The sequence below is a fragment of the Aquarana catesbeiana genome, unplaced genomic scaffold (assembly GCF_042186555.1).
Source record: "Aquarana catesbeiana isolate 2022-GZ unplaced genomic scaffold, ASM4218655v1 unanchor228, whole genome shotgun sequence".
Taxonomy (NCBI): Eukaryota; Metazoa; Chordata; class Amphibia; order Anura; family Ranidae; genus Aquarana; species Aquarana catesbeiana.
In genome coordinates this window covers 1,388,621-1,409,827 of record NW_027362655.1, presented here as the reverse complement: position 1 = coordinate 1,409,827, position 21,207 = coordinate 1,388,621, and the positions used below count along the sequence as shown (strand labels likewise).

The 21,207-nt window shown below is 44.9% G+C and overlaps 2 protein-coding genes across 3 annotated transcripts in view; one reads left to right on the top strand and one right to left on the bottom strand.

Annotated features, from left to right (window-relative positions):
• The window catches only part of LOC141121662 (uncharacterized), a 32,471-nt gene extending 13,534 nt beyond the window's left edge, over positions 1 to 18,937 (top strand). For both annotated transcript variants that reach the window (XM_073611343.1, XM_073611344.1), the window contains exons 2-6: positions 7,634 to 7,850; positions 7,967 to 8,064; positions 8,154 to 8,441; positions 12,810 to 12,951; positions 14,107 to 18,937. In XM_073611343.1, the coding sequence (XP_073467444.1) occupies positions 7,817 to 7,850; positions 7,967 to 8,064; positions 8,154 to 8,441; positions 12,810 to 12,951; positions 14,107 to 15,437 (1,893 nt within the window). In that variant the 5' untranslated portion in view covers positions 7,634 to 7,816 and the 3' untranslated portion in view covers positions 15,438 to 18,937. The remainder of the gene's footprint in view (positions 1 to 7,633; positions 7,851 to 7,966; positions 8,065 to 8,153; positions 8,442 to 12,809; positions 12,952 to 14,106) is intronic.
• The window catches only part of LOC141121725 (uncharacterized), a 242,457-nt gene that overhangs the window by 68,940 nt on the left and 152,310 nt on the right, over positions 1 to 21,207 (bottom strand). The window lies entirely within an intron of this gene.

Genomic DNA, 21,207 nt, shown 5'->3' with positions numbered 1-21,207 from the left:
GCCCGTCAGACCCAGGGATAGGGTGGGAGGACAGGCAGTCTGTGTTGGAGAGCAGCGTGACATGCAGCGCCCGACGGAGCATGGAACGCAGGGAGGAAGAGCATGTGCGATCGCCCAGAGAGGCTCCTTTCTCCAGCTTTCCAAGCCCTGTACCCATGGTACAAACCTCTGTACCAGCACCACCAGCACCACGGAAGAACCTGTATCCTATATATGATGTGCCAGTTATACTTCCTCATGTGAGATAAATGTTGTAATAAAGGTTATTACTAACTACTAAGAGTCTTAGACTTAGAGGTGTCTGTCCCTTTTTCTCTTTTGTCTACAGTGGTGGTCCCCCCCCCCCATGAAAAAAAGTGTAAAATTAAATATACAGTGGAACCTTGAATTACGAGCATAATCCGTTCCAGGAGAATGCTTGTAATCCAAAGCACTCGTATATCAAAGTGAGTTTCCCCACAGAAGTCAATGGAAATGAAGATAATTTGTTCCACGTTGACTTCTATTGCATGCAATACCGCATGTGGCCAGAGGTGGGAGGGGGCACCGGAGAGACTCCGAAATACTCAGACGAGACACTCGAATGCACTCGGAAACCCTCAGAAAGGTCCGGAAACACTCGGGAACTGAGTATTTCTGAGTATTTCCAAGCGACTCCGAGTGTTACCGGCGCCCCCCTCACCTCTGGCCAAATGCGGTACTGCACAGCGCAGAGGCTTGAATGCTGCTCGTTTTGCGAGACAATGCTCGCAAACCGGGTCAGGATTTTAACGCAAACTCAGATTGCGTTACAAGCAATCCAAGGTTCCACTGTATATGTAAAAATAAATAACTTCTTCACCACAAAAATTGTTTGAATCTTTTCAGGCGTGCAACGAAAAATTTTAGATATTTTTGGTGCGCCGCAAGAAAAAAAAAGTTTTAGAAACACTGTTTTAGCTAGTCACCTGTAGTCTATTAGCACCTACTTCCCCCTTTTTCTTTTAGCTCATCGCCTGTAGTCTATTAGCACCTACTCCCCCTCTTTTTTTTTAGCTCCTCGCCTGTAATCTATTAGCACCTACTTCCCCCCACTTTTTTTCTTTTAGCTCATCGCCTGTAGTCTATTAGCACCTACTCCCCCCCCTTTTTTTTTCTTTTAGCTTGTCACCTGTAGTCTATTAGCACCTACTTCCCCCCCCTTTTTTTCTTTTAGCTCATCGCCTGTAGTCTATTAGCACCTACTTCCCCGACTTTTTTTTTCTTTTAGCTCATCGCCTGTAGTCTATTAGCACCTACTTCCCCCCTTTTTTTTCTTTTAGCTCATCGCCTGTAGTCTATTAGCACCTACTTCCCCCCCCCTTTTTTTCTTTTAGCTCATCGCCTGTAGTCTATTAGCACCTACTTCCCCCCTTTTTTTTCTTTTAGCTCATCGCCTGTAGTCTATTAGCACCTACTCCCCCCCCTTTTTTTTTTCTTTTAGCTTGTCACCTGTAGTCTATTAGCACCTACTTCCCCCCTTTTTTTTCTTTTAGCTCATCGCCTGTAGTCTATTAGCACCTACTCCTCCTCCCCCTTTTTTTCTTTTAGCTTGTCACCTGTAGTCTATTAGCACCTACTTCCCCGACTTTTTTTTTCTTTTAGCTCATCGCCTTTAGTCTATAAGCACCTACTTTCCCCCCCTTTTAGCTCATCGCCTGTAGTCCGTTTAGCACCTACTTCCCCTTATTTTTCTTTTAGCTCATCGCTTGCAGTCTATTAGCAACTACTCCCCCTCCCCTTTTTTTTTAGCTTGTCTCCTGTAGTCTATTAGCATCTACCCACTAAGGATGAGGTACTATTGCTCCTACTGACATCAATGATGGGGCTCTATTTCTCCCATTGACATGAAGGCTCTGTTCACATATAGGCGTTCCGGATCACAGGCAGAATTGCCGTGATTCTGCCCGGGATCCCGAATCACGGCAAATTGCAGGACGCCCTTTCGATCCCCATCACTTCCAATGGCACCCCGATTGCGGAGTGATTTTCTCCCGACGAATCGCGCAAACAGAATCTCGGTAACGCCTGTTGCCCAAAGGAAGTGAACCTCTTTTGGGCGACAGGTGTACCACAATTCTGTTTGCAAGATTTGTCAGGCGACAATCGCGGCTAAAATCGCGCCACGATCGGGGGGCCATTGGAAGTGATGGAGATCGCAAGGGGGTCCTGCGATTTGCCGTGATTTGGTACGCCTACATGCCAAAGGAGCTTAATGATGGGGCACTATTTATTCCACTGACACCCGCAATAGGGGACTATTATTCCCCCCACAATGAGACGCTATTCTTCCTCCCACAGCTGGGCACTATTCTTCTCTCACTGACCGGGTGTTATATTGTACTCTGACTGGCTGCAGTTTGAGGGACATTGAACTGGTCCTTTGTGTAAAACATTTGAGGGCTGCCATTCCTACACTTGCAAATATGAACGCCAATATAAGTGTCCTTCAAACACCCTTATCAGTGGACAAGCAGCACAGGCCAACCTTTTCCTTCTATACCATGGCACAGGGATGGTTCCATCTGCACCATGACACAGCTTTGCGGGAACTTTTCTAACTTTGTTTTGTAAGGTAAGAACAAAACTTATTTACATTTCCCTCACAGACTTTCAATGCGAGTTTCACTACAAACAGGACCTCCCCCTTCCAGGTGCCCCTTGCTTTGTTCATCTTACCAATCAGGATGGGGGCTGTGTAGAAAAACAAAGGCTCTGATTGGACATACTCCTCGCTCGGGAGTCCTCGCCCTCCCTGCTCAGCCACGAGTTTGTGAATGGGGGGGGTCTCTTAACCGGATTGCAATCTTCAGATGTGCTCCTTTCCCTCAGGCTCTGAGCTAATTAACTAGGTTGCTCCTCCGCTCTGAATGCTGCGGCCTCTGACATCACTAGTTGCTGGACGCCGGGCGGCAGGCGATTCTAGCAACCAGTGCAGTGCGCAGGCGGCCTGGCATTGGAGTGTGGACGACTGGACGGTGCAACATAAGGGTCTTGGGGCGGCACAGCTGACTGAATCATTAAGTCAAGTGAGTGCCACAGCTTCGGCACCCCCCCTCTGCAGTGCCTGGGCGTGGCGCACCCAGTGCACCCACCCAGGATCGGCCCTGGGTGTGAGTGGATGTACCGTGTACTGTAGCTGGGTTTTCTCTCTGATACCGGCTGAGGACTCACCTGTAACCTAATGATGACACATTAGAGCAGTATATAGATGATTGTGGTTCCAATACGTTATAACTAACCGCTAACCGCTTACCTCCTGTCACCTGATACTTCAATAAAGAGGATTATTGGAGGTGCAGCCGTCCGGAATGATTTCCTTATGACACAAAGAATGTGATCTGGGTGAGGACTGTACTAGTGTGTTTGGGGATTATCTGGAGACTCAGTCATCTGGAGAGGATTTCTTTCTTTCATTGTGGAGGTGATAATGTGGGGAGTCTATACAGAGACCGGCTCAGGGACTATGGAGTCCAGATAGCCAGAAGGCTGGAAAATTTCATCATTGTGATGGTGGAAACCCCTATGAGGGTCACCTTGTGTGGGTTTTTGAACTTTACTTTTAGATAAAAGTGGACAGAAAGCCCTGAAATGTACTTCACTAACCAGACTGAAGTTCATGGAAGGAGCTATACTTGAGTGACCCCCCACATCACACTCCATGTTTATCTTCTGTATAATGATCAATCGGTATGATCAGATCTTATTGATCATGAGTTATACAATTGTAGGTCCTCCATCTCAGGCTGAAGAAGAAGAACTCTTCTGTGAAAGGTGGAGGTCTGTCCATGGTCTGTCTGTACAATCTGTTGGTGGAATCTGTGGTAGATAACCAGTGGTTTAGATCCCCTCAGATTGGGAATCCCACCAGACAGTCTATGTATGGCAGATGTATACATGGAGATGATGTATTATCACATCAAAGTCTGAGGAGTATTTCTGATGGAACATCAAGGGGAACTCATTCAAGGAGACCCTGCACAGTGCTGTGAGTTTTTGGTTGCTATAAGAGACAGCTGTTGCTAAGTACATACAGAACATTGGGTGCAGGCCTAAGGCCCCTGTTCTGTATTGCTATCTACCTGTGTCGTTTTGTTTTTGGAGTCTGCCGATCTGTCTACATATTGCCCTAGGGAGTCCCATGCTCTAACCCTCTCTCCCTCATTTTTCCTGTTGTGAGCAATAAACTCACTTTTGTTCATCGTAAAAGTGACTGGTGCCCAGTGGCGTTGCTGGGGGGTGGCTTTTGGGGCTATAGCCCTGAATATGGGGCCCATAGCCCCGAGTCTCTGCAGGGGTCCCCAAGGGGAGGTGAGGCTCTCTGGGGACCCTGATGTAAGTGGGGGCTCTCTGGGGACCCTGAGGCAAGGGGGAGGCTCTCTGGGGACTCTGATTTTAAGGGGGAGGCTCTCTGGGGACCCTGATTTAAGGAGGAAGCTCTCTGGGGACCCTAATGTAAGGGGGGCTCTCTGGGAACCCTGATATAAGTGGGGGGCTCTCTGAGGACCCTGGTGCAAGGGGGAGGCTCTCTGGGGACTCTGATGTAAGGAGGACGCTCTCTGGGGACCCTGATGTAAGGGGGTCTCTCTGGGGACCCTGATGTAAGGGGGGCTCTCTGGGAACCCTGATGTAAGTGGGGGGCTCTCTGGGGATATATACACACACACGTATATTACTGTATATTCATGTGTATGCCCGCGCAAGCGTATGACTTTTACTATGCTGCTATGGAATCTAGCCCCAGATCTTTTGTAGACCTAGCAACGCCCCTGCTGGTGCTCATCTTTTCTGCAAATGTCCACACCCACCATGCCTAAGAACCAGCACCCAGAGGTGAAATGTCAGCCCTCCCTGATACCAGGGGTCAGGGGGGCGCTACAAGTGTATGTAAATGTTTCTCTCCTACAGTCCCCCCCATCCACTCCACTGTACAGAACTACTTCTGAGGATATTTTTCTGAAACCCCCCCAGCCTAACACCCTAAGGCGGCTTCCTAAGCTGCCTTATGATGGTACCTGATTGGTGAAGGTGGAAAGGGCATTGGTCTGACCTACGTTGGTCACAGTGCCAACTTTTAATCTTTGCTGTGCAGCGCGCTTCTGGGCAGAATTTAAGCCGCGTGGTGCTAACTTCTAATAGAGCAGCAAGTCTCCACGCACACAGCCGCTGTCACTCGTCAGACACAAAGAAAGAAAGGGTTACCACACTTCCTTCTTCTCACTCACACAACACCATAGCTGTGCCATTTCCTGGCAAAACCACAATCCAGTTTCATACACAAGTTAGTAGAACATAAAGCAACAACCATATTGGAGCCAGGCTACCGGCATCCGTTCAATTCAGGAACCAGATCTGCGTTCCCCGGGCAAAGAAAACCTTTAGACAGAAATTTTAGTGAGATAAAAAACTTTTACTCTCTAACTGGGCCATTCTCCAACTGTCTTGACTACGGATCACAGATCTCACTTCTGAATTTCTGCAATCCTGGGGTCAAAGGCACCAAAAATATAAAGGTAGTTGTGGATTTTCTCAGCAAATACGGATTCAGGATGCAGATGGTCTTCCATCAGAGAAGGCGTTATTGTGCACACAGAAGATAAGATGTGGGGAGGTGAAGGAATGAGATCTATCTCCGTCCTCTAGGCTTTACACAGCACTTCATATATGGTAGGTACATCCAGATAAGGAATTAGACTGGAATTATCATTGGTCAATTCATCTCCACATTCTGCCATATATTACCTAATTACATGACAAGTACATATACATTACCCCCTTCACTCCCGGAAGGTTTTACCCCCTTCTTGACAAGAGCATTCTTTGCTATTCAGCATTGCGCTACTTTAATTGGTAATTGCGCGGTCATGTGACACTATACACAAATTACATTTATATTATTTTTTCACACAAATAGAGATTTCTTTTGGTGGTATTTTTTTTTGTGAATTTAACGAAAAAAGAACAAAATTTGGAAAAAGTAAAAAAACAAAAAAATGTAATCTAATTTGACTACCTATTACACTTTTGTGAGGCACTGTAGTGGCACTGATGGGCACTGTATTGGCACTGATGTGGCACGGATGAGCACTGATTTGGTACGGATGAGCACTGATGTGGCACGGATGAGCGCTGATGTGGCATGGATGTGGCACGGAAGAGCACTGATTTGGCACAGATGAGCACTGATGTGGCACGGATGAGCACTGATGTGGCATGGATGTGGCACAGATGAGCACTGATGTGGCACGGATGATCATTGATGTGGCATGGATGACCACTGATGTGGCGGATGGAGCATGGCTGGATAGATGGATGAGCCATGGATGGAGCATGGATGGATGGATGAGCCATGGATGGAGCACACATGCAGCATGTATGGAGCACACATGTGGCATGGATAGATGAGCCATGAATGGAACGCGCATGGAGCATGGATGAGCCATGGATGGAGCACATATGGAGCATGGATGGATGGATGAGCCATGGATGGAGCATGTATGGAGCACGCATGGATGGATGGATGGATGCGCCATGAATGGAGTACGCATAGAGAATGGGTGGAGCATGGATGAATGGATGAGCCGTGGATGGAGCACACATGAGGCATGTATGGAGCATGGATGGATGGATGAGACATGGATGGAGCATGGATGGATGGATGAAACATGGATGGATGGATGGATGGATGGATGAGACATGGATGGAGCACACATGGAGCATATATGGAACATGAATGAGCTATGAATGGAGCACGGATGGAGCATGGATGGATGGATGATCCATAGCTGAGCACAGATCTGCTGCACCTGGCTCTCCCCCTCTCTTAACATGCTGTACCGATCAGCGTGAAAAGAGGGGAGGAGCCAAAATGGACAAGCTCAGGTTTGTTTACAAGTGATCACACCATCATTGGATGGCGTGATCACATGGTAAATGCCCGCTGTATTCGGCCATACTTCTGGAAGGACATCATAGTAAGCCCTCCAAGAATTATTGAGCCGTGCTGTAGTTGTCATTCGGCTATGGCGCAGTTGTTAGCTAATTAACTAGTCGCTTAACCAGTTATGTTAATTCTGTTTCTGGCTACAGTTTGTATTGCTAGGGTAATATGATCAGAAGATGAGGGGGGGGGGGTGTCCTCCTGGTGTATATATTTATGTGAGTTTGTTCCAATAAAGATTCCATATTGCAGTTTGTAACTGAGCTAGACTCGCCTGGGTCTTGGTTACAATATATGGGCTGTCATATCTGATTGTCCGGACTGGAGGAGGCTGTATACTGATGGAAGCACTCAAACTGAGTGCGACGGGGTTCCATTACAGATCCCTCATGGTGTCTTTTCCTAATTAGGACAGTACTGTGAATTTTTTTTCTTCCTCGGTTCAAGAGGACTGTTATGGGACTTTTTTCATTTTTGTTTTTTTTATAGAATATGGTTTATACATTCAATATCATTGTGTTTTGGTATTGAGCACTAAATTGGGTGTTACTGTTGTGCTACTGTGAATATTCCTATGTATGCACTGCGATATATCAAGTTTATTTTCACTTGTTTTGATATTTACATTTATAAGTAGCAGCATTAATTACAAATCTTTTTCTCACTATTATTTAGAGCGCAGGAGAATTTTACTATTTATTCTGGGACATTATCCAATAACAGACAAGGGATGTGTCTGGATGGTGACTGTATCGTTGTGTGTGCCAGGTTCCTATAAGGTGTCAGGATGTCACTGTCTATTTCTCCATGGAGGAGTGGGAGTATTTAGGAGGACACAAGGATCTCTAGAAGAACGTCATGATGGACAATCAGCCGCCCCTCACATCACCGGGTAAGAGGAGACTTTATTGTAAAGGAGAGCGCCGTTCGGAAGGTCCACCTAGATCCCCCATCATCTGATAAACACATAGAAACAATGTATTCAGTCAGTGTGTGTGTTTCCTACAGATGGATCCAGTAATGGGAACCCACCAGAGAGATGTCCCCATCCTCTGTATTCCCAGGATTCCACACAGGAAGGTCACACCATCCCTCACCATCATCAGGTATATGAGGAACAATCACTGATAGTATCATTAGGATCTGTACATTATCTGCATTGTTACAATTGATGTAATTTTTATTCTATATTCAGAGTGGAAGCCTGAGAGATTCTAAAGTTGAGGTTAAAGAAGAGATAAAAGAGGAGGATGATGAGGATGGGGTGATGAAGGAGTCAGAGTTTCCAAAAGGACACAAAGATCTGTACCAGGACACCATGGTGGAGTCCTCCAGCTACAGGAACCCACCAGAGAGATGTCCCCATCCTCTGTATTCCCAGGATCCTCCACAGGAAGATCACACCATCCCTCACTGTTACAAGGTTGGTGGGAAGAGCCCACCCCAAAGCACCAACCCCCTCATGTTGAGGGCAGGTGGCCTGGTAAGGTTCGGGGGGGGGGGGGGGGCGCTCGCTCATCCCCCCCTTTTATAACCTGTGGGCTGCATGATTGGATAAGGGTGTGGTATAAATTTTGGGGGGACCCTACACAGTTTTTTTTCAGAATTTTCTATTGCCGGCATTTTTTTGTTTACATTTCAGCCCTCAGTGGGGAATCCCGCTGACAGCTGATGACTCATCGGTTGTTAAGGACGTGGCAGCCGGCTTCCTGGCCCGCTCCTTAACAACCAGCTATTGTTCGCACTGAATTTGAATCGGTCAATCATTTTTCGACTGATCCCAATTATTATCGTTCTAAAAATTAATAAACAAAACTAAATTTATTGAATTCCGAAACTAAACAAAATTAGTAACATAATGACTATACAGTTGTGCTCATAAGTTTACATACCCTGGTAGAATTTATGATGATTGGCCATTTTTCAGAGGATATGAATGATAACACAAAAACTTTTCTTTCATTCATGTTAGTGTTTGGTTGAAGCCATTTATTATCAATCAACTGTGTTTACTCTTTTTAAATCGTAATGACAACAGAAACTACCCAAATGGCCCTGATCAAAAGTTTACATACCCCAGTTCTTAATAACGTGTATTGCCCCCTTTAACATCAATGACAGCTTGAAGTCTTTTGTGGTATTTGTGGATGAGGCTCTTTATCTTCTCAGAGGGTAAAGCTGCCCACTCCTCTTGGCAAAAAGCCTCCAGTTCCTGGAAATTCTTGGGCTGTCTTGCACGTTTGAGATCTCCCCAGAATGGCTCAATGATATTGAGGTCAGGAGACTGAGATGGCCACTCCAGATCCTTCACTTTATTCTGCTGTAGCCAATGACAGGTCAACTTGGCCTTGTGTTTTGGATCATTGTCATGTTGGAATGTCCAAGTACGTCCAATGCGCAGCTTCCTGGCTGATGAATGCAAATGTTCCTTCAGTATTTTTTGAAAACATTCATCTTGCCATCAATTTTGACCAAATTTCCTGTGCCTTTGTAGCTCACACATCCCCAAAACATCAGTGATCCACCTCCGTGCTTCACAGTAGGAATGGTGTATCTTTAATCATAGGCGTTGTTGACTCCTCTCCAAATGTAGCGTCTATGGTTGTGGCCAAAAAGCTTAATTTTGGTCTCTCTCACTCCAAATGACTTTGTGCCAGAAGGTTTGAGGCTTGTCTCTGTGCTGTTTGGCGTATTGTAAGCAGGATACTTTGTGGCATTTTTGTAATAATGGCTTTCTACTGGCGACTTGACCATGCAGCCCATCTTTCTTCAAGTACCTCCTCATTGTGCATCTTGAAACAGCCACACCACATTCACATTTCAGAGAGTACTGTATTTCATCTGAAGTTATTTGTGGGTTTTTCTTTGCATCCCGAACAATTTTCCTGGCAGTTGTGGCTGAAATTTTAGTTGGTCTACCTGACTATGGTTTGGTTTCAACAGAACACCTCATTTTCCACTTCTTGATTAGAGTTTGAACACTGCTGATTGGCATTCTCAATTCCTTGGATATCTTATTTATATCCCCTTCCTGTTTTATACGGTTCAACTACCAGATCCTTTGACAATTCTTTTGTTTTCCCCATGACTCAGAATCCAGAAATGTCAGTGCAGCACTGGATGAAAGATGCAAGGGTCTGTCAGGAGTCCAGAAACTCATTGACCTTTTATACACACACACTAATTACAAGCAAACAGATCACAGGTGAGGATGGATACCTTTAATAGCCAATCAAACCCCTTTTTGTCAACTTGTGTGCTTGTTATCAGGCCAAAATCGCCAGGGTATGTAAACTTTTGATCAGGGTCATTTGGGTAGTTTCTGTTGCCATTATGATTCAAAAAGAGTAAACACAGTTGATTGATAATAAATGGCTTCAACCAAGAAATAAATGTTTTGTGTTATCATTCATATTCTCTGAAAAATGGCCAAGAAATCATAAATTCTGCCATACTGTATGTAAACTTATGAGCACAACTGTATACGAAACGAAACAAATTTTTACGTTCTGCACATGTCTAAGCTCCAACTTCTTCCTCCAGCACACACTTGCTCAGTTCCCAGCTGTGTTACTCTGTATTAATTGTAGCAAAGGCCCATTACAGACAAGGACTTGCAACCCCTATACTTGTACAGTGGAGTGACACAGCTAACAGTTTTCCAGCACTTCCTCTCTGTGGTCACTGATCCCAGCATCACCTCTTCAGGTCCTGCCAGCCCTTCTGGCTGCAGTAGCCCTCCAGGCTAACTTCTCCACACAGTCCTCTAGACTGACACTCACCAACCCACCCGGCTCACTCTCAGGAGATCTCCCAGACGTGGTGACCTGCTCTCGCTGTCCTATCACTTGCCCCGTGCCTCCAGGAAGTGTTTCCTCTGTGTGTTTTGGTAGAGTCTTAACAGCACCCAAGGTCACCCCCCAGACTAGGGGGCGCCCTCAAGCGCCACCGACAGCCTCCTCAGCACGTCCATCTCCATCTTCCACTCGACTGCCCCTGCTGGCATGACTCATGTCTATTTATGAGGTAAATAAAGCTTATATGTTGGAACAGCGCTATATCTAAATACACCAATATAAATAACAAAGCTCAAAACACATTTGCAAAGGCAAAAAAAGTGAAAAAAAAAAAAAAAATTATATATATATATATATATATATATATATATATATATATAATATTGAATAAAAAAGAAATTTTTATTATAGATTACAAGTCCAGTGCAAAAAATAGTAAAAGTCAAATAACAATAAAGTACAGTCCTTCTTCCAAGGTGTATACTGAATATAAAAATTATTAAAATATCAAATAGCAGTCAAGTGCAGTCCTTCCTCAAAGATAAATGGTGAGTGACCAACGATCATATATTAGTGCTGAATCCCAAAAAGGGCACAGATCCTCCACCATGTGCAATTACCCCTCACCTCAAATCCAAGAATTACAGCGCTCTCACACTTTGAATGACAATTGCGTGGTAATGCTACACTGTAACCAAATTACATTTTTGAGAGATTGGGGAAGTGGAAGTGCGGGGGCAGTTGCTGGTACTGACCAACGCACGTCCACACCTGAGAAGTTTTGTTATGGACTATCTCGGTACTTGGTAATAGATAACAATTGATTGGTCATAAAATAAAGTTTAATGCATACAAAAAATGATTATACAAATTATATATACAATGTATTTTCTTATAAAAGCAATTTGCATATGCCACAGTTAACAAGCTACTGACGGGTTCGCCCGTAGAGTTTCTGTTGAGAGAGGGTATAGATAAAAATCCTCTACCGGTTTCGCGGCAAGAAACCGCTTCTTCAGGAGGGATGGTCTATGAAAACAAATAATGCATTTACACAAAGCATAATAAACACAGCAAAGGAATTTAACAAAGAGTTACATTCAATATTAAAATAAGAAGACCAGCTCACCCACTCAAACGGGACCAGCAAACAACAGGGCTCAGCAATTCCCCCTGCGGCGAACACGGGGGATTGTAATTAACAGAATCCAATTAAAAAGTAATGTTGGAATTAAGAATTTAAAAGCTAAAAAAAGCTTGGTACACACAAGGGTGTGATGAAGTGACGGGTAGACCGAACCAGTGATTGCGTGAAAAAAAGGGGGAGATAAGTGCTGGATGAGGGGGGAGAGGGAAGGGGGGAAAAGGGGGGGGGAAAGGGGGGGAAAAAGGGGGGGAAGGAGAGGGAAGGGGGGAAAAAACCCGGTTTTGGCCGTAACCAGAAGTGACGTCACCCAGCTCCTCCCAAATTTTTCATTCAATATTAAATATCTATTTTTTTTCACTTTTTTTGTCTTTGCATATGTGTTTTGAGCTTTATTATTTACTGTATATTGGTATAGTTATATATAGCGCTGCTCCACATATAAGCTTTATCTACATTTTTGGTGTTAGTGACACTAAAGTAGTTTTGTTGTTTTATCATTATTCTTTTGCACTGAATTGTATTACTTGATCATTGTTGTAATCTACACACTGAGTTGCACATAAGTTTATTTCCATTTTTTCTTTTATTTACGAGGTAAACCCGCCCTTTCCTTGGCCAAGGCCCTCATAAATATTGAAGGCAGCTCGTCCTCACTCCCACCCTCCAGTTCTGGAAGTTTATACCAGCTTCCACACCAGGGGGAAATGCCAGAGAGACTGCCTGATTAGTCATCCAGCCCTAAGTCACTGAACCCTGACCCACATTCCAAGCTCAGACTTGGGCCTGAGCCAAAAATAAATGTTCCTACACTAACAACAAACCTATCAAACGATCCTGTCTACATCTAGCACACTAGGGGGTGCTACATATTTTACAGATGATATTTTCTCTTGTTTTCTTGATTTAGAGTGGAGATCCAATCGATATAGAATTTGAGGTTAAAGCAGAAGAAGAAGAGACTTATGTGAGGGATGATCAGCAGTCTATGGAGGAGGATGGAATAACTGAGACATTTATAGAGGAAGACACTCCTACAGAGATCAGTACAGGTGGGTCATTAACACTAAATACATTCCTCCACCCATACTGCTCGCTGATTGGTCCAGAGTAGAACAAAAGCTTCGCAATATCAGCTGGTAAGACAATTTGTGGAGATTCTGGAGTTCAGCTGGCAACAAAATGTTCACTTTCACCATAGACCTTACTAGACCTAGACACCTGGAGAATGTGATTTCAGTTTTCTGCCCGATACCCCGGGTCTAGCAAAATCTCTGACAGAAAAATTCTCCCAGGGTTACTTGCTCTGTTATTTGTTGGCTGTGCCAGGTGGAGGGATATGTCTGTATAGTCTCAGACCCAAGTCACTGAGTGCAGTCTCAGGAGATGGGAGGCAGCGGTGTGGGGCCTCTGCAACTTGTCTCATGTAAACATTTAGGCTTCCACTGATTACTGAATATTAATATTATGAGTCCTGAGCCCTACACTATATAATTTATATTGTACATTACATACTCCTGACCCCTGAACTATATACTCTATGCTGTACATTAAATCATTCTGATACTATATAGTCCTATCTGTTGTATCTTATAAATTATGTTGTACATTACATAGTCCTGACTTCTGCTCTCTCCCCTCTACCCACTACTATATATATATATATATATATATATATATATATATATATATATATATATATATATATATATATACACATAATATGTATTCTCTTTTGTTACACCCATTTTCTATCAGCTGGACATTTTATATCTGATGATTTGATTGGAACACAGACTTTTACATGTTGATGATAATGGGACAACATCCTCAAACTTTGTAACCTTAAACAGAAAATGATAACGAGGGAGAAGTCAATAACCCAATGATGGTGGTCTTCAGGATCAGTCCTGTCTCCATCTTGGTTGTTCACCCCCCCCCCCCATCCTCACTCACTGGGGACATTTGTCCTATAATCCCCTCATCACTGTCACTCCTGTAAAAGACAGTTCTTGTTGTTTCCTCACTCTTGGACTAAGGTCCATGAATAAAGAAATTCAGAGGAGATCAGAGGACCCATTTACTAGTTATCTTGAGGGTGGAATTGGAAGATCTTCAGAGACAAAGCTACCTGATGTGGGCGGAGTCCTGGTTTAGGGGAACCAATCTGCTCATGTCTAGTAATAATCTTTTTATCTCTATTTTAGTGCATGGACGGGAGATGAGGAAAACCTCAGAGGATTGTCTCACTTTGTCTCCAGACTGTAAAGTAGAAGATGAGGACATCACACAGTATAGTCCAGGAGAAAACCCGGCTACCTCAAATGTCCATCCGGCACCACACAGTGTAGATGGACCATCGTATTCCTCTTATCCTGAGGAACCTCAGACTGTGAGGGACGGTGCCGTACTTTCAACAGATAAGAGGCTTTCCTGTACTGAGTGTGGGAAGTGTTTCCGTTTTGAATGCAATCTTAATGTGCATATAAGATCTCACACAGGGGAGAAGCCGTATTCCTGTCCTAAGTGTGGGAAATGTTTTTCACAGAAGTCCAATCTTTACACACATCAGAGATCTCACACGGGGAAGAAGACATATACCTGTCCTGAGTGCAGGAAATGTTTTTCACAGAAGTCCAGTCTTTACAGACATCAGAGATCTCACACTGGTGAGAAGATGTATTCCTGTCCTGAGTGCGGGAAATGTTTTTCAGACAAGTCTAATTTTTACACGCATCAGAGATCTCACACGGGGCAAAAGCCATATTCCTGTCCTGAGTGCAGGAAGTGTTTTTCAGTGAAGTCCAATCTTTACAGACACCAGAGATCTCACACTGGTGAGAAGATATATTCCTGTCCTGAGTGCGGGAAATGTTTTTCAGACAAGTCCAGTCTTTACACACATCAGAGATCTCACACGGGGGAAAAGCCATATTCCTGTCCTGAGTGCGGGAAATGTTTTTCAGACAAGTCCAGTCTTTACACACATCAGAGATCTCACACGGGGGAGAAGCCGTATTCCTGTCCTGAGTGCGGGAAATGTTTTTCAGTGAAGTCCAATCTTTGCACACATCAGAGATCTCACACAGGAGAGAAGCTGTATTCCTGTTCAGAGTGCAAGAAATGTTTTTCACGGAAGGCCAATCTTACCAGACATCAGAGATCTCACACGGGGGAGAAGCCATATTCCTGTCCTGAATGTGGGAAATGTTTTGTACAAAAAGCAGATCTTGTTAAACATCAAAGGTCTCACACGGGGGAGAAGCCGTATTCCTGTCCTGAATGCAGGAAATGTTTTTCAGATAAGTCCAATCTTTCCACACATCAGAAATATCACACAGGGGAGAAGCCACTTTCCTGTCCTGAGTGCGGGAAATATTTTGTACAAAAAGCAGATCTCATTAAACATCAAAGGTCTCACACAGGGGAGAAGCCGTATTCCTGTCCTGAATGTGGGAAATGTTTTTCAGTGAAGTCCAATCTTTACACACATGAGAGATCTCACATGGGGGAGAAGCCATATTTCTGTCCTGAGTGAGAGAATTGTGCCTCACTGAAGTCCTGTCTTCCTGTACATCAGGGTTCCCACACAACCCTCGAGGTGTATTATTGCCTTGAGTGCGGGAAATGTCTTCTATATGAATGTTGCTGGAAATTACAGCTCTTATGTGGGGAAGAAGCACACCCTGATATACGCCTCAGATATACTCCATGGCTGATCTTCATCATGTAATAAACCATTCCAGGGGTGTGAACATTCTTTCAAAAACTACTTGTCCAAGGAACCTTAATTGGGGTCCCAATCTAATTGTCCTTTTTGACAATCTCCTTGTCCATTGTGACACTATCCTTGTCCCTTATGACAATTTCCTTGTCCCTTATGACAATCTCCTCGTCTCTTATGACAATCTACTTGCCCCTTATGACAATCTACTTGTCCCTTATGACAACCTCATTGTCCCTTATAACAATCTACTTGTCCCTTATATCAACCTCCTTGTCCCTTATGACAACCTCCTTGTCCCTTATGACAATCTACTTGTCCCTTATGACAATCTACTTGTCCCTTATGACAACCTCGTTGTCCCTTATAACAATCTACTTGTCCCTTATATCAACCTCCTTGTCCCTTATGACAATCTGCTTGTCCCGATAAATTAAAAAATAATTTAACCAAAACTGTATATGAATCTTAGGTGCTTTTAGGAATGTCGGGGACGTTTATAACTTGGATGCTCAGTACAAGCGCATGCCGAGCAGACAAGTCACGCTCCGGTGTCCGCTCTGTTAAAGGAAAAGTTCACCTTTTATAAAAAATAATAAATGCACATTTTCTGCAGGTAAAAAAAAAATTACTTTCCTATTTTTTTTTAGAAGCCTGGAAAGCATTGCAGCCATGATGTGCTGATGGGTGGTGCTATGCAGGACTCCTGCAGACTGTCTGTGTAATCTGTCTGCCTGTACATTATATGGGAAGGCAGTTACAGTGACAGGAAGAACCAATCATCTACCAGAGAGCTCAGCAGCGGTGTGGGAGTTCATTGACAACTACAAGCGGACATCGGCAAAGGACAGAACTCTGTGAATAAATGGCACGGCCGCGTTCTTTTCATAAAGTGACAGCCGGTACGGGGAACTTCTCCCCACACTGCTGTCACACAGAGGGCTCAGATCGCTGAGCCGCTGCAGGAACAGGAACGTGTAACATGTTCCCGAAGGTGAACATATCCTTTAACCCTTTCACTGCCAGAGATGTTTTTGCGCACATGTTTAAAAAATAATTTTAAGCACCCTAGAGAATAAAATAGTGGTAGTCCCAAATTTTTATGTCACAAAATATTATTGCAAAAGTCTATGAAATGCAAAAATTTCAGTAAAAAAAACACACTAAAGTTCATTTCAGGGGACACAAAAACGCAATAAATTACCTAATTGTTTTGGTAAAATATAAAAGCTGAGGTTGCACCGAGTAAATAGATACCCAACATGTCAAACCTTAAATTTGTGTGCGCCTGCAACATGGTGACAAACTTCAGTACCCTATATTTTCTATAGGCGATGCTTTGGAAGCCTCCTTTAGGTCATCAGTTTAGCGTTACGGAAGTCTGGTCCTAGTATTATTGCTCTCCCTCCGGTGTGCGCAGCAATATGTAACCTGTGTATCGCAATCAACGTTTTCAGGCGTAGGCATCCCAATGTGTGAGTTTTTGTTTGTGTGTATATGTAGGGGTGGGGGGCATCAAACATTTTTGGGGGGATTTTATGTGCTTGGGTGTAACTTTAACTTTGCACAAGTAAAAATAAAAAGTTTTTTTACCTAAAGCGGAGTTCCGCTTGGAAAAAAAAATTAAAGTCACCAGCTCCAAATCCTGTAGCTGCTAACTTTTAATATTAGGACACTTACCTGTCCAGGCGCCAGTGTCATTACTAAGGGAAAAAGGAAGTGAAGCCTTGTGGCTTCACAGCCTGTTTCATTTTCAAACAGTTTCTCCCCAGCAAGCGTGCCAGATATGGGGTCAAAATGTATAAGTTCTGTGACAGGGAAACAGGTTACACATGGAGTTTCCTGGTTTATGAGGGAAAAGATATTCATGTGGAGCCCCGTGACTGCCAAGACTACATAGGGAGCAGTGCCAAACTGTAAGTTGACATAAATTCGATATAGAAGTTGTCATCGGTATTGCAGTGGGCCTTGTTCTGCCCACTGGGCTTCTATTCAGATTACTTAAGTTTATGTGCTTAAAATAACATGTTGGGTTTTCTTGATTTTCACCAAGCTAGTTATGCAGAGCGCAGGCGCCATCTACTGTTCCCTTTCTGGTATAGCTTTGCTGTTTGTAGAAGTTACCTATTGTATTCTCTAATGTCGGACTTTTCTGCATCAAAGGTCCGAAGGTCTTTCCGACGGACTTGCGAATGAAGGGACTTGCCTACACACGATCACACCAAAGTCCGACGGATTCATACGTGATGACGTACGACCGGACTAAAATAAGGAAGTTGATAGCCAGTAGCCAATAGCTGCCCTAGCGTCGGTTTTCGTTGAGCGGATTTTTCGACCGGAGTCCGTCGGAAAGACTTAAAATGCCGCATACACATGAGCAGACTTTTCAGCATCAAAGGTCCGACGGTCTTTCCGACAGAACTTTCCGACGACTGGACTTGCACACACACGAACTAAAGTCCGTTCGGAAGTTCGTTGGTTTGAACGTGATGACGTACGAAGGGACTAGATTAAGAAAGTTCATAGCCAGTAGCCAATAGCTGCCCTTGCGTCCTTTTATGTCCATCGGACTAGCATACTGACGAACTGATTTTTCGACCGGACTCGAGTCCTTTGGAAAGATGTGAAACATGTTCCAAATCTGAAGTCCGTCTGATGTTCGACAGAAAAAGTCAGCTGAAGGTCAGATGAAGTCCACGCATGGTCGGATCGTCCGACGGATTCGTTCCATCGGACCAGTCCGGTCGAAAAGTCCGGTTGTGTGTACACGGCAAAACATGTTCCAAATCTAAAGTCTGTCTGATTTTCGACCGAAAAAGTCCCCTGCAGGTCTGATGAAGCCCACACATGGTCGGATTGTAAGACGGATTCGTCCCGTCGGACCAGTCCGGTCGAAAAGTCCGCCCGTGTGTACACGGCATTAGAATGTGTTAATAAAGTTGTTAGGAACCAGTGCATTCTGGGAGAATTCTCTAGAGGAAAAGAGTTAGCTTCCATTCTAGGAATCTACAGCAAGACAGGAGGGCATGTTTTCTTCAATCTCTCGCCATCACCCCTCAGCGAGCTTAAAAAGTGAGTTCTTGTTATCCCATTCTGTGTTATAGAGCATTGTTTCTTTATTATATGCAAAATTGTACTGATTGATGTTTATTTTATCAATTTGTAGTTTCACCTGGCTTGTTCTAATAAATTTAAGTTCAAAGAAATATGGTATCTGAAGTTTATGGAGTAGGAAGGTTTAGCTCTCTGCCCTAGAGACAGAACAGTGACATTTTTGTTGACATCTGAGGTGAAGATAAGCTGACCTCAGAAGACTGTACCCCCCCCCGGGCTACGCAGTGTCCATACAGTCAAATGTCTTAGAACCTTTCTAGTGCCGTGACCCCTTGATAAAATTTCCCAAATTGTGGGGACAACTAACAGTAAAATTATTTTCGTACCGTGGGTTGTCAGCACCCAAGGCAAGACAAGTAATTTGCGCCCCTAACCCATGGACATTTAGTGCTCCCTGAGTCCCTTCCACTTGTACAGTATCAAAACCCCTTTATAATACATTTTAGTATGTACCACTCTTTTTCTTTGTTCTCCTTTCTTTCCCTTTTATCCCCCTCTATCCTAATTTACAGTTTTTCCCCCCATCCCGCTCTCTAGCCATCTTTCTTGTTCTTTCTCTTATTTTTTCTCTCCCTTTTTGTTTGTTCCTCCCCATCTTTTCCTCTCCCTTCCATGTATTCTCTATTTTTATTCCTTCTCTTACTCCTTGGTGGGGGGATGGGATGAGTGGAAGTGCTGATTGGGGGTGGAATCAGTAGCAGTGCTGCGGGGAGTTCTGATCAGCCAACTTAGGTGCTCTTGTTCAAGGACATCTTCTGATCTAAGAACTAGTGGGGACTTTTAATGGCAACTCTAATCACAGGTAGCGTTACTCACTGTGTCTCCAGCTCTGTGGTGTCTCGCAGCAGTGACACCTATGCTGAAATCAGGAGATAGGGTCTCCTCCAGCCTCGCCCACTTCACATTCCTCAAGTCAGCTGACCTCTAGTCTCTGCCCCCCACCCATGCTGTGAACTGAATGGGCAGCTGCGAAGAGGCAGAGTGGGCAGCCGCGGGCTCCAGGAACAGCCCAGCTGGGCTGCTGCGGGCTCCAGGAACAGCCCAGCTGGGTGGCCACGGGCTCCAGGGACAGCCATGCTGGGCCGCTGCGAAAAGGCTGGGAAGAGCGGATGTGGACTTCAGGAACAGCCCAGGATTCGGTGACCTCTGGCAAATCGTCATTCGACCCCTGAGGGGGTCCCAACCCCCAAGTTGAGAACCACTGTCTTAGATGAAACAGGCCTTCAGCAGGTGAAGCAAGCAGCCAGGCTACACAGAGACGCGCTCTGTCACGCAGCATACCCACACTTGACACTACAGCGGTCTCTACATAGCAGGGCAGCTTCTCCACCACAGCCATGTCTCACAGTCAAGCATCTTCTTACAAAACACGATCACAAGCAAGCTCATTCAAGTCATCTGTCACAAATTCATCAGCAATCGCCTGTTCGAAAAAGCCGAAGCAGAAAGGGCCAGGGCCGCATTCACAGACCAAGAGTTGCAGATGAGAAGAGAAAAGGCTCACCTTGATGCAGAGAAAGAACGCCTGGAGGCTGAACGAGCTCAGCAAGAGGCATCTCTGAAAATGCAGCAGGTGATCCTAGAAGCGGACATGGAGAGGCTGGCAGTGGACGGAGACACTGCTCCTGCCATTGCAGAAGCAGAAGCATTAGAAGTAGCTGCCTATGGTGAGTCAGGAGCAGAGGAGGAGGACCACCAAGATCCCATGCAGAGCACTTCAGATTATGTCTACCAGCGCTCTAACCCAAGCAGTGCTCAACAGCAAGAACTCAGATATGTCAGTGAGTCACATCAAGTAAAGCAGCAGGAGGCTGACCTTGAACCCCAGTGCTACAAGCAAGAAAAATCTGACCGGGATCCAGGTTATCCAACCCCAACCAAACCTTCCACTCAGCAAGGTACTCAGCCTTCATACAAGCTTCAAGCACCTGCTTTCACTCCAAGGGAGTATAAAACAAGCTGGCACAAGCCGCCAACCGTGTCCCCAGCAGCGGAGCCCCTTCTTACATCAGGTGTCCCCAGCAGCGGAGCCCCTTCTTACATCTGGTGTCCCCAGCAGCGGAGCCCCTTCTTACATCTGGTGTCCCCAGCAGCGGAGCCCCTTCTTACATCTGGTGTCCCCAGCAGCGGAGCCCCTTCTTACAACTGGTGTCTCCAGCAGCGGAGCCCCTTCTTACATCTGGTGTCCCCAACAGCGGAGCCCCTTCATACATCTGGTGTCCCCAGCAGCAGAGCCCCTTCATACATCTGGTGTCCCCAGTAGCGGAGCCCCTTTATACATCTGGTATCCCCAGCAGTGGAGCCCCTCCTTATATCAGGTGTCCCCAGGCAGTGGAGTCCCTCCTTTACATCCATGTCCCCAGTGCAGCAGAGCCCTCCTTTACATCCATGTCCCCAGTGCAGCAGAGCACTCCTTTACATCTGTGTTGTGCAGCAGAGCCCTCCTTTACATCCGTGTACCCAGTGCAGC